At 39.7% G+C, this 21,780-nt stretch overlaps 1 protein-coding gene across 2 annotated transcripts in view; it reads right to left on the reverse strand.

The window, feature by feature from the left end:
* Positions 1-18,776: 18,776 nt before the first annotated feature.
* The window catches only part of DCPH1 (damage control phosphatase 1), a 67,982-nt gene continuing 64,978 nt past the window's right edge, over positions 18,777-21,780 (reverse strand). For both annotated transcript variants that reach the window (XM_075035975.1, XM_075035973.1), the window contains one exon: positions 18,777-19,919. In XM_075035975.1, coding sequence (XP_074892076.1) covers positions 19,719-19,919 — 201 coding nt within the window. In that variant the 3' untranslated portion in view covers positions 18,777-19,718. The remainder of the gene's footprint in view (positions 19,920-21,780) is intronic.

A 21,780-nucleotide genomic window follows, 5' to 3' on the forward strand; every position in this document is an offset into this window, starting at 1 on the left:
GGGTGGCTTCTTTGCACATGTTCCTGAATTTTCAGCTATGATGAGATCCGCTCATTGGCAGTCACCAAGAGGCTGATATGACCATGAAATGAGGAAACACAGTGAATGAAAAATAAGGTACTAGCACCACCATTTGCTGAGGGCTGGAAAAACTAGCAGAAACTTTAAGAGACCATGTAGACCTATTTCTATAATGATAGCTACTTTTAACTCACTTACCATTGCTGCTATTGGAGATGCTTGATCAAAACATGTTTTCAGCATTAATTACTTGCCAGGAAAATTTTAATGAAGTCCAGATGATGATTTTTATTCCCAGCACTATAAATCTCCATGTGTAGAAATAGTTTCATACAAGGCGGGGGGCGGGGGGGGTAGTTATTTCAGTTAAACAAAAATCTTACTGAGAGCTAACCATGTACTGGAAGTGAATATACAGTGGCTGGCAGAGGTGGACTGAAACAGTTTACAACAATTACTATGCCACCGGAAAACACATATTTCATTGCTGCCCCTTGCCTTCCCAACACTAAGAAATACGGGGTTTCTGCAAGGAGACCCTGGAAGGGATGAGCTGTCCTCCGCCAGTGGGGCCCTTCCCTGCTGTCACATGATGTTTCCATTTCTGCCTCCTGTTTCCTGAAGCAATTTAAGTTTGCTTCTAAGAAAGAGGAGATCTGTGAAGCAGCAAAGTAGCACAGATCTTATTTAAGCAATTTAAAGGAGCACAGTCTGACTTTAAATGTTACTTGTTAAGAAGCAGATTTCAACACCTGTATTGCAAAGTGCAAATGAGATCAAAATTGATATAGACTTTTAAAATCTAATTTGCTTCTGCCTTCTCTGCTGTCTGGTAGTTTCATTTTGCTCTTCTTGAGCAACACATGTAGCTGTTACAGGTGACAACCACCAAATCAGCTCATAAAACTGGATGCATTAAACCTTTCACTGTTTCAAGGAAAAACTACTGTGGAGGGGAAATGCTTTAATGGGGGACAAAACCAGCTCTACAATTACTATTGTTTTACAAAATTAATAGAAACATTGCTATTGCAGTAATATGTTGATAAACTTTTCTGTTATCAAGACATTACTGTTGGCCCAAATGACCTAGTAAATACCCCTTTTACAAAGTTTTTGAAGTTAAATTTTTAATTTTTTACTCCGGTTCCTCCTTTCCTTATTAAAATAAAATAAAGATTTTCATTAGATTTAGATCTGTCAAAAGGATAAAGAGCAGGAAATAGCTATTCCACCTCATAACAATATTATCTGATATCTGCTCAATGCAAAGTAAGTTCAGAAGGGGATGAGGAAGAAAAACTAAATTATATCTTCCACCACTTTTTAACTCTTTCTTGAAAACTATTTAGACTAGGCTCACCACCCCAAGATTATTGTTGCAGATCTGTAGTTTAACTTCTTCCTCTGCCAAGTCTTTCCACAAAGAGTACACTTTAATCATCCAAAAGCTTCAAAGAACAGATTCCTGAAGCTACCGGCTGGGTTAAGAGCCACGTACCAGTGTGGATCCCAATTCTCCAGCATCTGAAGATCCCTAAACAAACAACTTCTTACTGTCAGAGCCTCAATTTACTTGGGTTAAAAAAGCATCATCTACATTTATTTTTATAATAGACAGACTTGAGACATAAAATAAGTGCATGTTAGGTGATGCAGAACAAAGATGAGAAAAGAGTTCTTTAAAGAGAACTATTAATTATAGCATCCTATTTAGCTGGTGTTACCCAGCATAACCCTACGGAAATTAACAGAAACCACTTTGATGTGCATAAATTGAGGCCTTTGCACTAGATACATAAAAAGGACACAGAAAAATATTTATATTGTTTGTATATAGACACAATGAAAAAAAACTTGAAAGCACAGGCCAATTTTTTTAAAATAGATTTTTTTGGATCAGATAATTTCAAGTATTCCATATCTTCTATCAAACTTGTGCAGTTCCATAGCATCAAACTGGATTTAAAGCTATTGCCTCCTTCTCCTCAGAAATTTTATCCACCTCAGATTTCTCTCTACTGTGTAATCACTTCTAAAGCCACCTTAAAAACCATCCATTTCTTGGAGAAGTATTGTCAGCACTTGTCAGACTCCCTATTGTCATGAACTGTTTCAATACACAAAACGCATTTTCCATTTGAGTATCGTCCCAGTTCTTCTGATTCTGTTGTCTGAGCAGTTATTCTTCTCTTAGATATTTCTGACTCAGAAATTGTATTCACACAATTCAAACCAACTTAAATCATAAAGAATTGCTGCATGCTTTCAATTGTATGTTGATTTCACATCCTCATGAATGACCTTCGTTTTCCTCAAAGTGTAGGAAAGTCCTCAAACCACATTTCTCAAATGTTTTCAGAAATTTTCATCCCCCTGCCCCAAGTCACAGCTGACAGCCATATTTGTCAAACTCTTTAATCTTTCCCAAATTCATTGGGTTTTGCATCATAGGTACGCGTATCCAGACCCAACCCATTTCAACTGTGACTACACCATGCAGGCAGCTGATAATCAGTCTTCCTGCTCTATGGTTTCACATATACATATACATACATATATATTCTCCAAGTAGGCAGAATACAGACAAACATGGTATAGCGGTATCTTTTTTATGTTTCTTCTCTTTTAGATTGTTTCTGTAGTTCTTTCTGCTCTTCAACAACAGCACCCTGACTGAAGACTAACATATCTAACTATATTGAAGTATAGGTCAGCTATGGAAAACACATTGTAAAACTGCTCAGAGTATATGCACAAAAGATACGGGGGCCATGAAACAGAAAACCAGGAGTGAAGTCCAGGGTTTGTAAATGACCATATTCCATATCATCAGCAGTAATATTTTCTGAGGCCTGGCCAAAATTGTTTGTTTCTTGTCCCTTTCTAGGTTCAGGAAAGTGTGCAACAGCCATCACCACTCTTACGCACACATGTGCACTCAGAAGGAAATCAGAAATTGGGCTAAAAAAATGTGTCATTAGGAGCTTCTGCACTGTTGCTATTTTTTCTTTTTCACTTCAGGATTTTTTGTTTCTGAACCTCCAGGACTGGCACAGGAGATACGATTGCAATTGGGAAGACGCTTTAGTCCGAGGACCCAACTTCTTTTAGGTGGACCAGGGTGACCAAGCCCTTCCTTCACAGCCGTGTGGGATGAGTCCTCATGGGACAGGAATCCAGGTGCCCACATCCAGCTTCTCTCCCCACATGCCCTTGGTGACACTAAGGACAAATATGGGAAAGAAAGGAAGAAAGATGGCACAAAACCCCAAAGGTCTATCAGGCAGTGGAAAACTGGGCTAAAGCAAGCTGCCAGACACACATGTCCTCTGTCTCCCCCTGGGAGGTTGAAACGAAGAGATTGATGTGCTGGCTAAAACTGTAGGCTTTAGGCCCCAAAATACTGCCAGCTTGACTCCTGTCAAACCACTTCCGAGAAGCTGACATCTCCTTAGATAAAACTGTAGCTTCCCATACACTATTCTCAGTGCCACATATATGTATACAAGTACAGCCAATATGTGCGTATATACTCATGTATGCATTCATAGCACATTGTCACTATATAAATGGGAAAAATACCACCTTGCTTGTTTGGCAGCCTACAGGTATCAACATCTTCTCGAGAGTAATGCTGACATTAGTGATGATTCTGCTCACAAGAAAGCAGATAAACCAGAAATACTTCTGTTGGTCTCCAGCTTAATGTGGGAACAGAAGTAGAAAACAAAACAAGCATAAAATCGGGATTTAACAAATGACAATAAACTTGTATTTTCAAGCTGCTGAAGCTGGCACCATTTGAGCAATGGAAGAATTAGCAGGCGTTTTCAGTAATCATATTTATGTACAGGAATCATGTAAGCACATATATTCAGCATTAGTACTGAGGATTATTGTGCAGTGCTCTCACACTGCATTTATGTAATTTATTCTGTGAAGCCAGACATGAAATTCCCATCTCTATTAAAAGATGATTATATCCTATCTTAAAGGCAGAGTAAATCTTCAATCCTTAAAGATCTTTGTAAAATCATGACAGTGATATTCCCTTTTATTTGAAAGGGAGAGCATGGATATAAAAAAAATAATCCTTATAAGAGAAGCAACTGCAGATAAAGGATGCCGGAACTGTGGAAAGCGAGAGGAAAAAAGACATGGCTAAAGACACCCGCAGCTTAGCAGGGAGCGCAGCAAATAAAGTATGTACATTTCTTGTACTTTATAAAAGAAAAATGGATGTTAAAAGAATAAATACATAATTTACCTATTAAGACAGAACCTCTAGTTTGCGTGATAGTTTTACTGGGAGCTGTGGGTTCCTGAAACTTCTACAAAAACAAGAGCTACATACATCTTGAAATACTATTTGTTCCCTGGTATGAGGAATGCTGCAACAGACACAAAATACTGCCTCAGGGCAGACATGGCATGGAGAGATTTAGATCAGCGCGGTGATGCAACCATTCAAGCTGATTCTGGAGTTAAACATGTGTCCAGCTGATGGTATCGCATCGCAGGCAATCACATTTAGAGGAAGACTTTGTTTTAATTCTTTTCTTTAAAGGGATATAAGCAAGACCGTGATAAATAAATCAACTCCTAACCAAGAACATGAGGGAGTTTCTTTGTACTGATAAGTTATGCCTGCGCAAACTTCCTCACATAGGAAAGTTACTCTAACAACTAACTGTCCCCTGCCTGTGGCACCCAGCACTGGCCCTTTCCTTCGGTAAGCACCAGCCATGAGGGGTTATCGATCATCCCACAGGGATGTTTTCTAGGCCAGTCCTCTACAGAGAGTTAAACCATTCTAAAAGCTTTTCAAATTTAGGTAAACAAGAAGTAGGTAAAGTTTTCTTCTACAACATGAAATGTAAATCTCTACATAAAATAATTGCCTGTCTTAGGAACAGTCTCCATACTCCTCTTTTCTGCCCCAGTCAGTTTTGTTCAGTCAGTTTAACTCTTGGGAAGAGTTGTTTGACTAAAGTAAAAGTAAACAACATTTTAAAGGGGTTAAAACATATCATTTTATTTAAACCAAGGCTGTGCTGTCAAGATACCCAAAGAAGCCCCGATGAACAAGAAGTATCACTAGGAAAGGTGATATTAATATTTCTACCATAAAATTTCATTAAAGGTTTTGTAATTGATGCACAACAGATGCATCTATGAAAATAGTGTATTTTCCTTTCAAAACAACAAGTGAACTTATAACTGCCCACATCACTTAGTTTGTGTACTGACAGACTGGGTTTTCATTAGTTTGTGTACTGGCAGACTGGGTTTTCAATAGTTGACCTTTATCAGATTGGCTGACTGACAGCAATTTCGTCGGTCATTCTGTTAAAGGCAAATGTGTACTTCTTGGCCCCAGAATAAAAATGTTAATTGGTTAGGAGTACATCAGGCCCTGTTTGAGTTCAATACCCTTTTGTTGTTGTTATTGCTAGAATCAAGTTTCTTTATCTTGGTACTTAGCTAAATTACTAGCAATGAAATTAACGTAAATTTAAATCAATAATTGCCTTCAGAAAATTTATACCAATGCTATAAATACAACCCAGTCCTATAGGCTATTTCCAACAGGGACTAAAAAACGCAGGCTACTCAAAGAAAATTTCTACTCCACTAATAACTGGGCTATTCTTATTAATTAGTTTCTTAGCACAAAGAACAAGACTCTACAACTGAACGCTTTGCAGTGCCTACATTGATACATAACATGGTTTAATGTTTTCATCAGGTTAAACTCACCTGGCCTTAAACAGGGCAAATTCTGATATCCTTGGGATTGAATGCCTTCAGTTCTTCAGGATGTTGCTCTTTCCAGAGGTACACACACTAAGTGGCCAGCCACTGCTGGCTAACGATGCTGGACTTGCTTCTTTGCATCCAACAGATGATCTAAACCAAACGGCAGTGGAAAAAGCAGCTAGTTGATATATCATGTAAAACACTGATCCTGTAGTTCTGTGAAAACAACCAACTGATTGAATTAGTTCAGCAACCTTTTGAAGCGCTGACTGAGCATCCTCGGGAGTGCCAACATGAGACTGTTAGGCAACAGCCTCCAAGTCTCACTGTGTGAGAGCAACAGCACCGGTAGCGTTTTGTCTCCCGATTCCTTTGGCTGTTCTTTATTTATACTGTCAGTATTTTCCCATCAGTTGTTCTGAATTTGCATGGTGTCACTGACAGCTGCTGCCTGCTTCCTAAATAATAGCATCGTGCTGACTTCATACCTGTTAGCTGGTTTATTGGAGTTGAATATTCCCACAAATGTGTGCATCATCTCTGAAAACATATCAGGTAAAAGAGTTCTCAGGCTTTTTCCTACACAGCCAACTCCTAAATTGTATTATGCACTGGCACTCATCTTCCTACATTATTTCTTACATTAGTAGCACGTTTCCCTGCTTCACAATAGCTTTTCATGCTAGCCTAGCCAGTAAAATATAGCAACTGCAGTAAGTACCTATTTTAGTTTCCTGCTAGTATTTACTAACAGACTAAAACGTACAAGTACACATATAACGTAATATGTTAAAGAAACCGCACTTGAAAATTTAAGGGATTTTGTATTTCCCTTATTTTGGACTACCTAGACTTCTGAGCAGAGGAAAGAACATTTAGAAGCAGTTAAATAAGAAATTCCACAATAGCCAAAGTGTTTAACTTATTGCTAGAACATAATGTCCTTCATTTTTAATTTGTCAGCTTGTTTGGGGGCTCTTTAAAAAGCTGAAGTATTACTCTGTTATGGGTAAGATTTTAAAAATAACTATAAATAAAATACAGAACCATAGCTTCTAACTGCAAAGCTGAGGATAGAAACAATATGGCAAAATACTGCCGTAGCTATTCATATTTTTGAATATTACGGAATGAATTGCCTCCAGTGGGAGGATGAAAGCATTTTAAGGCACCACAAATTACTGACAAATGTCCTTTGTTTCAAGCAGGCATTTCATCTGGATTTCAAGAATAATAAACCACCATATAATTGATTTTAGATGTGAATTGACTATAACTGAGTTTGATATGGCAAACGTCACCTTACCCTGTGTGATAAGCACACACGTCAGTCTCACGACTGGGAATTGTTACATATTAGAAAACAATGACCATCACGTGACTGGATGTATATAAGGAATAGACATTCTATCCATGTGGAGACTTCAGTAATTTGGGTGGGTCTTCTACACCAGCATCACTTCGTCACTTTGCAACCTGGCCCCACTCCCTCATTGCACACCTTTAAGCCACCAGCGTCCTGATCCCTCAGGACAACCGTTCTCACCCACCCCACAGCCCTTCCGAGAGGAACCAGTATTCACTTACCTCTGGCTTGCTGATACTTCGGGGCTTTTACAACTCTGCCTTTTTTTATGGGCATATTTGGGGGTGAAAGATGTAACCCCTTCTTTAAATGGAAGATGTTGGGCCTTTTGTATTTTTTTCAGAGCTCATGTATTAAAATTATGTTGTTTCTCATGCGGAACTGTGAAGAAGAACATGCCCAGCTGGAAAATTATAGTAAGCTTCCAGGAGAGACAAAACCAAGTGTACTCTGAGGTAATCAGAAGATTTGGGATTTTGATATTTTGACTACTCTTGATTATAAACTCAAAGTCCCCTGATGTAGGTTACAAGCAGGTTGCTCCAGCTAAGACCGTCCCACACAGGGGAGTTTTCTCTTCGCTCCCAGCGTGTCATGCAGTAGCACTGGCTGCCGAAGTGGCTGCATCCTGGCGTGGGAGCAAGGCTCACCTGCGCTGCAAGGCTGGGCTCACCTGCGCTGCAAGGCTGGGCTCACCTGCGCTGCCCTCCTTCCAGCCCAGAGCATCTTTCCCTTCTCGCCGAAGATCAGGTCCCCTTGCCTTTCATCTCCCCTAATGCGTTTTGCTTTTACTCCCTCACTCTCCTCTTCTGGTTCTTTTATACAGGGCTCCTTGGCCCGTTAGCATCTGGTCATTAATTGCTGCCTGGATTAACCCCTTCTTTGCTGGACATTGCCTGTAAACTCCACTATGAAATGTAAATTTGCTTCTGCTTCCTCCAAGGGCACTTCCACGTATAAATATGAAGCTTTCCAAAATTTTCTGAAGACCATTTTCTGATTTAAGAATGCCTGTGACTTTTTTCCTGGTATTCATCTGATAACTCCTTATATAAGCTTGTACTAATTTCAGATGTATTGCAGAGCCTTTACACTTACCAATGCTTACTGAGTCACTTTTTACATGGTATGGAACTCACCAGTACATATTTGCTTTTTTAGACGTTATATTTCTCTGTCATTTGTTCTCCAAATTTCTTGCCTGTGACCAAAAAAAAACCCCTCTTTTCACTAAACTATGAATCCTGTTTCAGTTTTCTTCTCTTAGAAACATAAATACCACTTTTTTTATAAACTGGAATTTATCATATCTCCTGCTTATATTTCTAATTCTTCTGGGCCTACTGATGTCAATAAACACCCTTTATTTAAGATTATTTACAAAGATTTGTGACAATGATATTCAGATATTTTACAAGGGAGGGTGAAAGAAATATTAAAATTGCTAAATGCAATCCTTGCATAATTCCGATCCCCTTTCTACATGGTCTACCAAACAGACTGCAGTTTAAATGACGTCATTCAGACTGCAACTGAGCTGAACTGCTTTTCATATGTTTCATCAAGAAATGCATCTTGTTGCAGTGAAGCAAACATGTAGTTCCTTTAGCACTTGTTAAATTAGAAGTTTTGCTGTACTGCAGGAAGATGTGTGCTCTGTAATAATTTCATATTGGGAAATGCAGCTGAAAAAGGAGACCAGGAAAAGCAGTGAAGTGTCAGGTCCAGATGCAGCACAGATGTGTGGCTCGGCACCAGGACAGAATCAGAGGATGCAGCGATCCATCCGCCTTGCACTTTGCTGCATTTTTCAGCAAGTTACTCCACATTGTTGTAGTTTCTCTGTCTGTAAAGACAGAAACAATGGGCCAGCAATCCTTTGTCAAGCACTTTGAGATCCTGCCATAGAAAGTACTATGTCAGAGCATAGTCTTATTAATAATAATTAATAAATCACAAGTAATTATTAATTATTTATTTTACTGCAATTTAATATAGTCTAATTATATTTGTAGCTATTAGTAAGTTATTGTTAAAACATTTGCAAAGAAATGTGTTTATTAGAAATAAGTCAGCATTATCATTTTGTTATCATCGTCAATATTACTATTATTTGGTGGACAACAGTGTGTATTTTCTGTTCATCACATCATAGTATTTTTGTATTCTGACACTTTTCTTTACAATGTTAATTTAATTTACATATGGGCAATGGTGCTAAACCTGCACTTAAGGTCTGCCGGATAGGCACAGATTAAAGGAGTGCATTTCCATGGTGTTCATTAGTTAGAGTTGCTCTTGCAGTAGGTTCTCAAAAAGTAATCAAGGTGGTTAAAAGGAAATATTGGTTAGTGTCATACCCAAGTCCCTTGTAAACCTTTATTCTTCTCCAGGAACACAATTCCAGCTCCCCAAAGCACATGAAGGAATGGCAGATGTTTGGGCAGCTGCACCGCTGCTGCAATTTTTCACCCACATGATATCATATGAACACGTTCTCACATGTTTCACTCATATGATAACATATGAATGTTATAATGAGAAAGCTTTTTCCATTTAACATTGAATAACGAGGTCACTAACCTGTGCCTAGCTGAGAAACAGCGGAGTGGTAAAACCAAAGAAGTGTTAACTTCTGACTACAATCCTAAGACCAGCATATTCTTATTTGTGAAATATTTATTTGAAGTGCACTGTGTTGAGAAATTTATTCTCCAAGGTAGCTCAATTTGCCACTGAAAGTATGTGGTCATCTGTAAGAGGCTTTTCAGAACAGCCTAAGTGAGGATTCTTTTAACATTAAAAGATTGCAATTTGGGGGTGTGAAAATCATAATCCATCTTAGAAATAAATGTCATTACAGTTTATTGTAAGCTAAAAGCAAAACTAGAAGCAAATAACATAGAATGATATTTCCAAATTTTTCTAAAGAAAAAATTCAACAAATTATAGGGAGTCTTTTATGTAACGAAATATAAAATCATAATACTCTAGTGCTTCATCTATGAAAATTTTAAAGAACTTTCTAAAGGTGGGTGGGCAACTGTAATTACCTTCCTTTTAAACAGAGAATAAAAACTTCAGTGCTTAACCCTTCCAGAACTGGAGCCTTGGACCATAAAGCAGACAGGAACGTCCTCCTATTATAAAAACCATACATTTTTCTTTGGCAAAAAAATAGCTTGCAAATGTATTTTGGGGGTTTAACTATGACAGAGATAAAGGCCAGAGTACATAAAAAAACCCAAACATACTCTTACACATTCTAAAATGTAAAGTAATTCTGATATTCACAGAGCTTTGCAGAATCTGATTTATACAAGTGCTAAGCCATAAAACATTTTTGTAACTAAATAGCTGGCAAACTTGCAGGATTTGGGATGGCAAAGGGGACATATCTAGTTACTAGAACACTGGGACTTGTAAAATGGAACAATAAAATACTTGACATTCATGAAAAGTTCCTTTTCAAAACAGCAGTGCAAACAGCAATTGTATATTGTATGAACTACACTGATGCCCTTAAGGACGTGTGGTAATCACCAGCAATTTTTTCTTCCTGTAAGAAGCATTAATTTATTAAATTTACTAGTTTGTTTTGTTCAGTAGAGTCTTTGTGGTGGTACAACTATAATTATCTTTCACCGAATACACATAGAAAAGACTTTAAAAATCCTGTTTCGTTTAGAAACTATTAAACAAATTTCTCTGTCATATGGAGGAGAGACAGGATTCTCAGCTGCTACCCAAAGCTGCAGTCCCTCCAACCTTCTGGGTTTAATAACATACCAACAGAGATCCTTCGAATCCAGCCAAAGTTAGGCAAACTCACCAAAACACCGGCCACAAGTCAAAAGTGACGTCATTCTACTCTCGCTTCTCCCCACCTTCTCCTGCCACTGGAACAGGGAAGGGCCGGACACTCTAACAACGGGAAAAGTGACTTTTCTTCATGATAACTCTTCTTCATGGAAAAGGCCACCTTCTGAACATTTTGCAGTTTTCCAAATAGGTTCATTGGTATTTTAGCTGTGTCCTTGGGAGACTCACCTCCTGCAAGGGCCAAGCTGTGGAGGGCAGGCGGGGACCGAAAGCCTTGCTGGGGAGAGTCAAGCCACAGCACCCTGCTACCATGAGGTGAAACTGTAGCTCAGTCATCTGTTTAGTATTAATGGATGAAAGGCTTCTGATGGTGGCAGTGAGAAATGGGAGGGATTTCCCATTGATTTCTCACTTTCTCAAAATGAAACAGCAGTTGCCATTACAGTAAGCAAGAAGCTGAAAAGTGCTAGGTGAGAGAAACAGAATTATTTCTGGCTTAGGAATTCCTACATTTCAAAAACTTATTCTTCACCCTTGCATTTAGACCATTTTCAAACCAACTTTTTCTTCATACTTTTTTTTTCCCCCTCATTTTGACAATATTGCTGAAGTCTGCCAGAGGCAGGAAGCAGATTATTTTAGTTTTGGTTGTATCTGGTTTTCAAACTTGTGTCCCTGAGTTTCAGAGGATATTCACCCTCATAACTCCAACTGATCTTTAACAGCCATTCTGTGTTCTCTGCACCTCCAAAACCCAGATATTACAGCCCTTCCCATACGCAGAACACATGTACATAAACACAGTGGAAGAACTTCACAGAGACTGCATGCCCAGCCTCCTGCTGGTGTGAAATGCTGGGAGTAGTGCTGTTCGTGCAAACAGATTTGACTCCAGACAGTCGTGTGAGAGATGGACAAGGAAGCAAACAGCACTTGCCAAACAGTAGTCTGGTGGCATGCATCACTGCTGGAAGGCACTTGTAGAGACCGCAGTGATGCACAAAAAGCAAGAGAGTCCCTGCACAACAGAACACTCTTTTGCATAGGTTTTTCCCATCCTATGTCACCTTGTTTCCTCCCACTCTTTCTCCTTCATTCAGACATGTGAATGCTGATTTTCTCATACCGTTCCCAGGTTTTCCCCTTACTGCACCCAACAGTCTCAGGCTCAGTCTCCCTCCCTTGGCTTCCCCCCTGTCCTTCATCCTGGTCTGTGACTAGGAAGCTCTGAACTGCTCCCACTGTTGGCTTCCCAAGCTTCAGCTCTCCCGAATGCTCATTCCCACATCCCTACCCAACTACTTGCACCTCTCGCTTTTTTTTTCCTCGCAGCCCACCGTTCCTGTATCTCTCCCATGTAACTTCCTTTCTCTTCCCTTCCCTGTGAAACCCGCCATAAGTAGCTCCTTCCCGAGTCTGCCTCTTTGCCCTTGGGACTTTGAGCTGGACCATTCCTTCCACTCCCACTTGTCTCTAGTGAAAAGAGAACTGGGAGCAGAGAGATGTGTCAACCTTTGCTCCAGCCCAGAGCAGCCAGGAACACTTGTTATAAAGAAGGTCATTTTTTACTCTGGCCTGAATTGCTCCAAATTGCCAGATTTTTATTTATAGATATAGGCAAATTATGGGTTTTCCATTAGCCTTGCTCTTAGGAAGGACTGAACCATTTTGGCTTGAATTTTCAAATGAATAAATTCTGTCAGCTGGCATGGAAGACTTCACTCCTCCTGTAAATAAAAGCAAAGCATCACATTACATTACAGGCAATGACACTAGTGCTACAGACACATATATAAACTAAATTTCCAGACCAGTCAAGAATTTCTTAGGAAAACCACAGAGGGAACATTTTTGGAGAAATACAATCTCTTCTTTGACTTTCAGGCCAGGAAGCCACTATGAAGAACTATATTAGAAGTATTTGAAAGCACACTGCTTAAGAATAAAAAAGCTGTTATAAAAAACGGTTATCCTAACTGGGGGGATTTTGGATCTCTGTCACTTGCTGGCGCAGGCACTGCCATTCGTAGAGCTTCATGAGAGTGAAGGGAAGCTTACCTGCCTCCATTTGAAAACCAGCTGGGCAGCAGTCCTCAGGCACTTCATCAGCCCTTCCTGCTCCAGCTTCCCTTTTTACCTCTACATCACGGGCAGAATTCCAAGGGCAACTAGCTCCTCTTGTTTCTATCCTGAAGCTCATCCACAAGTCAGGGGAAGATTATAAAGCCTTGCAGTTAAGATTTATCACCAGAGAATTAGTCTGCAGAGCTTTGAACCCATGACATTATTTGCTGGTTAGGTCATTAGTCTAAATCCATCTCTGTTTACTGGTTGCTTTTTCAAATATTTATTCTTTTTCGATTCCTATGCCCTCCGTGGCCTGCTGTATTGAACTGTTGAGGTGAAGAGTCACTAAGAGTAAAAAAGGGAAGTCATCTTCAAGCATTTTTTTAGTCACTTTAATCAATCCCTTTTAGCTCCGTGACTTTGTGAGATGCATCTTAAACACTCTCTGTCCCCACCTCCTTCCACAAACCCTCAGGCAGCTAAATGTCATCAATACATGCTGAGATTTGGATCCCTAAATGTTATATGAGCCACACGACTTCTCCATTCCTGCTGTACACTCCCCAACACTGTTGTCTATCCTCTGTTCAACTCTTCTCAATTCATATTCTTAAAGGCAGCCAGACCTAGCTACTGGTGTCACACACTGAAGTGACACCATAGAAGTATTATTCTAAATGTCCCTAATACCAAACAATACCAAAATGATTAGACATCAATATTATTGTGATAATCTCAGCACTAGTCTGCACTAGTCCAGCACTCTTCTGTGCAGCCTGGCTTGGACTGATCTCCAAGGAAAGCTCTGAGGGACTTTTATGCCATAACCTGCAGGATTCCTTCATCTACACTGACAGCCATAGTACTTCTGCTATAAAAATGACTGCAGTCTGCTTCACAAACATCTGCACCTCTCTGGTTTGTCTGCTGCCATCATTTTGCCCTCATATTATTCCTTCTCCTTGCAGCTCCACCTCCCCTACCATGAACCAGCAGCAGGTATCTGTCCCCTTGTGCCTGATGTAGGCTTGCTATTTCATAGGATCCCTTCAGGTTGACCAAAACCTTTCTGCTCTTTCCCCTCCCCACACAAGAGCACCCAGCCCGGCAGCTCCATAAAACCACCTAAAAGGGGCATGAAGCATCTTCAGGTGTCTGCAGCGGTCTAAAAGACTCCACAGTCTTACACAAGAAAGTGAACTGTGTCTTGGTGTCTGCTGAACCCCACGCAATGCTGCAAAGGTCCAGTCGCACCCCGGCTAGAGGTGAGGTGCATGGTGCAGGAGGAGGCTGCCAGGGCTGAGGGACAGAAAGTGGCAGAAGAGCAAGAGGGTGGACAGATATCTCCGGCAGCCCTACACAACCCTGCAGGGAATGATGGACTGGAAACCTCGCTGGATGAAGAACAGGGCTGGCCACAGAGATTTTGCAGCCAATAAAGTGATCTGTGAAAGATCAAGGTGAGAAAAATATTGTTAATGATGGCAAATTTAACAGAGTGCATGGAGGCTAAGAAAAAACAACAAATTACTTCAGGGAAATGTCTGAGAGTTGTCTGGCAGTACCATATTTCTGCTTGTCCTTTGGGATGCAGGTTGGGTTAATTGTGAGTATCTGATCACCCCTAAGGGTAAGAAGCCAGCCAGAATGGCTGCCCATATCAATTTATACTGCTACTTTATAATGCATATTTTTACACCGTTACTGCAGTATGAAGGATACACAGAAAAAAATGCTTTGAAATACTTGTCTTAGTGCTTCTTACTTCTTCACTGGGCCAGCTTGAGCCCAAGAGGAAACTGGCCATCAATCAAAGTGCAGGTCACGGACTGCAGACACCCTCTGTTGGGACCAGAGGTGGCTCTTCAATCCACCCAGATTTACAGCCCCATTTGCAAAGCCCTGCTTAACACCCCGCCACAGCCCGCAGAGCCGCTGTGGTCGTGCTCTTCCTCCCAGTACGAAAACATGACCAGAAGGGGAAAGGGCTGAGTCAGCTTTGCTGGCATGTCGCTGCCTTCATAGTAACACTGGGGAAGGTCTTCCAGTGTCCCACAGCTGCCACCGCATATTTGTTTTGTAATCGGAGGTCCCAGCACATGGCCTGACAAGCAGCACAGCATCCCGGCCAGCCAGGGTCACGCGTGAGGAGGGGACTTGGCAGCCGACGGGGAGACAGACGGCACGCACCGGCGTGGTTACAGCCAGGCGGGCTGCCCAGAGCCGGGCAGCCCTCGGCGGTGGGCTCTGCTGCCCACAGGGCTGCCTGCAGGGCACGGGCAGAGGCTGGCTGCACCGCCTGGCAGGAACAATTGCCCTCCAGCCTCCCGATCAGCGCCCTAAAATGCATTTGGCACCACTAAGGTGTGGTAATGCGAACATTTTGGAGATCGAGGTTCTTTTTTTCAGATTGAATTGCATTCAGTGGCCTTCTTAAAAATAGTATTAATAGTAAATTGAATGTTTGGTTTATAACCAAGCACACATCTTCCCCACGCAACACACTAACATCCCATTTCCAAAAGAAAAGCCCAAATCATCACTTTATGAAAACACCCGTGTACATACATATATCCAGGGGCCTAACCCTATTCAGCTCCCACCTTGGTTAGACTCCCTGCTCTCCAGCCCCATCCGCAGCATTACCAAATGCCGTCTGACAGTTGGTTTCTCCATCTGGGGGCTCTTGGAAGTTAACAGTTTGGGACCTCATTTGCTCACGCTGCAATCTTCTTTTTCTTGTTTCTCCTACTTACCAAAAGTGTAAGTAATCACAGGGAAAAAAATAAGACAACATATCTCAACTGTCTTATTTATTCCCTCCTGAAAAGGAGTGTTCGTCTTTGTCTCGGGGATCATTAGCTGACTTTAAAACTGTCAGAAAAGTCATCTATTTTGTTCAAGAAAATTGTCTTGTTTTGTAGATCTTTCATTTCTGACTCAGTTATTCCTGACTAATTATGAGTACAGTCTAACAAACTTATCCTCCTTTTCTTCCAGAAATAAAAGCGTTGCTATAGAGGATTCGTACTTGTTTTGAGAGAAGAAAAAAGCAATCTGAAATCTTCCATTTGAAAAGGATTATGTTTGAACTTTCTTTCCAATTTCTATTCTGGCAAACTATCATTTTTTTATTTTCCACATAGTTAACTAATTTTGTTTTTTGTGTTTCAGTAATATCAGAGATCACTTTTATCTAAATTCATAGAGAATTTAACTTCATTTTGTTCCATTCCCCCCCCCTTTTTCTTTTTGATGGTCAAGAGAAATGGTCAGCATCTGTAGTCTTAACAAATACTTCTATTTCATATGAAAAAGTTTTGGAGAATACATGATCCAGTAGCCTTTTTTCTCTAGAAATGTGCCTGATTCCCCACCTGCTTTATTTTTAATTTTTTTTTTAATCTATTATGACTTGGGTCATCCATATTTCCCTTCCCCTGCACCATCATAATGTACAAAATAATCCAGTAACTGAACAGCCCTAGGAAAGTGTGGATGGTGCACATATCCACAGAAAGAAAATGTGGAAAAGCAAGCAAACTGCTTTATACAGTAATAATAAATTCTAGAGCAACATAAGTCAATGCGCTCTGTCTTTATGCTTCCTAATTCTAACTCAGCAAAGCATTTAAATGCTTTTGCAACTAATTTCTTTGAGGAATCATGCTTCTACTACTTTAATGTTCTAATGCATGGTTCTACTGTGTATCGAAGAATGTATTATCAACAATATGCTGTATAGGCAAAAATTCAGTTGCATATATTTTAATACTCTCATAACATTATAACATTCATTTTTCTATTTGCATTGTGATTTTATTATTACAATGTTTATGGAATGAAAATTATTTCATTTCAATATCTACAATGCAACATTTTAATTTGTTGAGTTTTGCCTTTTTTTAATACTGCCAATCTGAAATAATGAAGTTGTCTTCACTGGAGTTGGTTCAGCTAGCGTATGGAGAAAAAAAATCTAGCTCTGTAACTGTACCATCCTGTGATTTCACACATATTACTTTTTTTAATATGTATTCTGTTGATAAATCAAGAATCTTTTACCACAATAAAAGAGTAATTATGAACAGATAGCAAACTCTTAATCCCATACCTTTTATTAATACAAACAAACCTAGTAAAAATAATCTACTGAAAGAGGGGTGTCTGCTGACACAGTCTTAATACACACTTTCAGGTTTCTATCAGATCTGTCTTGTGTTGGATGCATCTTGGTTTAAAAAAGGAGAAAATATTTGAAACAAATGTTGAAAACTTTCATAAGCCTGTTCTCATTTTTTTTTTCCAAACAGAAGACTAAATTCAATGCTGTATTAAACAAAACTTAAAAAAATATTGCAAGTCAGTTTAAACTTTGTTCAGGGGTTAATTAAATTACATGGGCCAAAAATCACCTGAACTTTGTTCATGTCAAATTACTACTTTACTTTTTTTTTTAATTTATTTGCTTTGGCTAAATGAACAAAGATGTCAGTACTCTTCCAAAAGTAAAGCAAATACAGGGAATATTAATAGTCAGCTAAGAGGTCATATTCCTTGATAAACATCAGCATTAATATTTCAAAAAATACAGAACTACTGTGTAAAAAAAAAAGGGGGGGGGGGCATTAGAAAACCTTTGTTCTACTTTCTGTTGGCTTAACATGCAAAACAGTAATTAAGCTTTGCTATCAACTTCATGTGAAAACCTGCCTCTCCTGAAGTAATTCGGAGAACTTTGCTGGTGGCTTCTGTGGGGCTGGAACTTCCCTGCTGGTGCCATGGCTGGTCATGGGGCGGCAGGATACAGGACTGCTGAGCATGGCAGATTTTAAGTCTCCTGGCAGACATTAGGAAATCACCTCACTACCATAAAACATGGCCAAATATACATACTTACTTTATGATTGGCACTCTCAGAGACTGTTTCTTAAAGTTATGAATGTACTACCTGGGCTGAGTGGACCTAATTTTGTAATGCAGTTTAACTTGCAAAATATGGTAAAATATGCTTTGTACAATATTTATTAACATGGATGAAGAAAACAGGTTTTGTCATTTAGTAATAACTCAAGCAGAAGTGTCTATAGAACCAGCAAAACACAAGCTGAAACTATTTGTATTGTCTGACGAAGAATTAGAAAATTATTAAATCCTTTTCCACCCTCTAAATTCCGAACAAACATATCATGCCTAAGAATATTTACATTTCAATCTTTTACTTTACTTTGAAACTGTTGTGCTTTCCTAAGATTATATAATTTAATATTAGCTTTTTCCTTTATTGAATTTATTAAACTTTACCTGAAAAACAATGTTACATTTTAAAACAAGAAAGGAAATTGATTTTAATCCAGGTAGCCACAGGAGCATAAGCATACATGATTTACCATATCTCCTCAAATGACTGATTTTGCAAAAGCTTGGGTGTTTGTTAGTTTTTTACTAACAAGTCACTGAGAAATGATTCTTCAGAGGCAAGTGAAATAAAAGCAACCTATTGAGTCCCTAGTCAGATACCAAATTTACCACACTTACTTGAAAAAGTCTCATTTTTCTTAAAAGTGTGCACTCAGTTTTAGTGAGTGGGTTATCATTTGCTGAGATACTGTAGAAAGTCCACAAATGGTCAGACATAAATAGGTAAGTCTTCTTTACTGTTCTACACATCCACGCAAAATACATAATGGGAAGAGACAACTAAAAACACAGAATCACGTTTGAGTGTGCTATTAAAACAGATTTATTGTTCAAATTTCTTTAAAAAAAATCATGAAGTTTAACTCTCAGAAAGGGTGATAGACAAGCAGCTTTTATGATTAAGAGGTAGTTCTGGACACCTCATCATCGCTTTTCTGAAAATAAAGACTTTAGTAATTCAACTATTTACTGTAGTGGTTATCCACTAGTTATTTTAAAATAACTCTTTATTAACTCAGAAGAACTGCCTCTTATTTGGCCTATGGATTAATTGTCCAAGGAATACAGCAGCTAGAAGAAAAATTTTCAAGGCACCATGACCAAGAGCAGCATGCAATTTTATGAAATCTATCTACGTCAGACACATGACTGCACCCAGTGAAAGCCTTTGCCGAAAAAGCGTAACTTTTTGTTTTGGCACAAGAGCAGACTAAGGAAAACAACAGAAGAAAATCCCTTGTTCCAAAATTGATAGTCCTTTGTCTAACTTGCAGCTAACTGTCTTGAAGCTAAAGTCCTTATGCGTAAAAATGCAGAGAGAGGTCCCATTTTGCAAGAGGAACAGCAGCGGGGCAACCCCCACTTTATTTCATCCCTGTCACCCAGAGGTAAAGCACAAGGAATGTCACTGAAGCTGACATTCATTAGCAAGTACTTCCCAAAACCGTGAACTGACCTCGGGTGGCCCATGCCTTCAATGCCTCTGCAACTGAAGGGCTATACATTGTTCACATATTGCCTGTCATTTTCATAACTGAAGTATTATGCTGCCCAGGGATTTTCTGTTTGCTATCTCTAGCCTGCTGGCTTTACTCTATCCATTCTGCTCAGTCTCCCTACTGAAACACTAGAAATCAGCCCAAGTTGGTATTTGTAGAGTAGGAAACAGAAATAAATGTCTGTTTTGTATGCACATCTAGCAGGTAGGGAAGCAAAAAAGGAAAATTTTACTTTGTTCTGTCTCCTTAAAAAACATGTTTCAGTGAAGAAGCTCTATGTTTCTTTGTGAGTGTTCCTCTGGTGCCCTTGCCACGTCTTTGAGGCAGACACAGGGGAAGCAGTGGTGCTGATGAGAGTGAATCAACCCTTCAAGACGTGTAATAATTTCATAGTCAGGAAGAGCCAAGCTGGCAATGTTGAGGCCCAGCATCCGTGATACCACCTCTCGGAAATCTGCCAGCTGCAAGAGCAAACAGAAAGGAATTACTAATAAATCAAATACCAATCAAAGGAGATGCCTGGAAGAACATATACATATATGCACACATAAACCCACAAGGATTTGTATTAGCAGTGCAAAATGTAGGAATTTCTGCTGTTGCTCAATACAGAGAGCTGAAGAGGATGGAAACAGCCTTTTGGGGTTTACCTCAAATACCAAAACATGTAAACAGCTGAGGTGCTAAGGATCTTGAAAACAAAACACAGTTTGAAGTGTTCTTTAGTAACCCTCACAGGCATATCTTCCCTGCTGAGTCAACAGGGAAAACTGAGCAAAAGACGGGAAGAGGAGTTGTATTTGACCTAGATGACTGCAAACTATACAGACAACTGGAAACTCTGGTGGGAGCATCCCACGGCACAGGCTAAGGTGCTGGTCCTGACCTTGAGCTCCTGACCACTGCCTGCCACTGCTCCCCTCTACCCTGCACTTTCTTGTGGAAACCACAACAGAAAGGAGGAAGTTAGAAGAAAGGTGGAGGTTTGGCACATCCTCCAGTCTGACTTTGACTTGGAATCAGGATGCAGCCAAAATGCAAGATGCAGCCTGGGAAATGCTCATTTTTCTTCTGTCCGTAGCTGCTGAAAATATATCATAGGAAGAGTATTTGGCAAAGTAATTAAAGAAACCAGCTTTCTCTCTGCAGTTCCAAATGGGCAGACATCCACGAGTAATTGTCATCACCAGTACCCCCGCCAGCAACTAGATTAAAAACTTAAGATCAGATGAACATGAATGCTGATTTACTCTTCTCAACTCACAATATGGATCATTATAAGTCAAACTTCAATGCCTCTTCAATGGACAATGCATTACACAGCCCGAACGACCAATGTCTTAATACCCTTTATCATTAACACACAATTAAAAATGGAAAATGTTCCTATTTGAGAAAATATGCTTGTCTTGTTATCTATTTGAATGTCAAGATACCCATTCCCAAGCATGACAGAGACTCAAAATGTCACAGAATTGTCAAAACCATCAAGAAGCCAGACTGGTGCTCCGGTGTGGCAGCACTCTCACACCAACAATCATGCTGACAGCTAATGGTAGAGGAGCAGATAAATGCGCTCCTGAAATGGAGATAACAGCACTCCTGAAATACGTGTCCACCTCCACGAATACTGTGCAGAACTCTAAAGCACTTATAAAATCTGTGAGGCAAACTGCAAAAACTCTGAAAACAAGGTCTCAGTTCCAAGACTTTGCCAAAGACAGTTTGTTTCATCCCAGAACAAACCTCAAGGAGCTGCTATCAGTTCAGAAAAACAAATATGGAAACTAAGACAGTATAGTGCAGAAGGATTTAAGAATTCAGTCCCAGCTATCTGTCTTACCAAGGCAGTGCAATGCCTTGGATGAAACATAGGAACAATTTAACACCAAAAAACCCCAAGTCCCCACATATTCTTTTCAACACCAAGTCAGGAGGTCACTGATGTGGGGCTCTGGCAGTGTGCTAGGCAAGTACAATTTAGCAGACGCTAAATATTTTTTTAAACATCTGGATCACAGACAGAATGAGCAGGCAGCAAAGCTGGAATTTGTTTCCATACAGACTTTATGTTAAAAGATCAAGGCAGTCCTCTACGAAGATCCAGTCTTTGGAAGAATTAAACCCCCACAAGACATCTATACAGCAAACCCAGCTGATCCCATAGGAGCACATTAGGGTCTGTGTTTTACACCAAATTTCTTGTTCTCATATCTTTGCTATTGCATGCTGTTCAATTTAATTACAGCAACTGTGAGTAAACAAAATCGCAATACGACCATGTGTCAAATGCGATCAAAATAAATTTGATGCACTGATGCA

This window comes from Buteo buteo, chromosome 9 (assembly GCF_964188355.1).
Source record: "Buteo buteo chromosome 9, bButBut1.hap1.1, whole genome shotgun sequence".
Classification (NCBI taxonomy): Eukaryota; Metazoa; Chordata; class Aves; order Accipitriformes; family Accipitridae; genus Buteo; species Buteo buteo.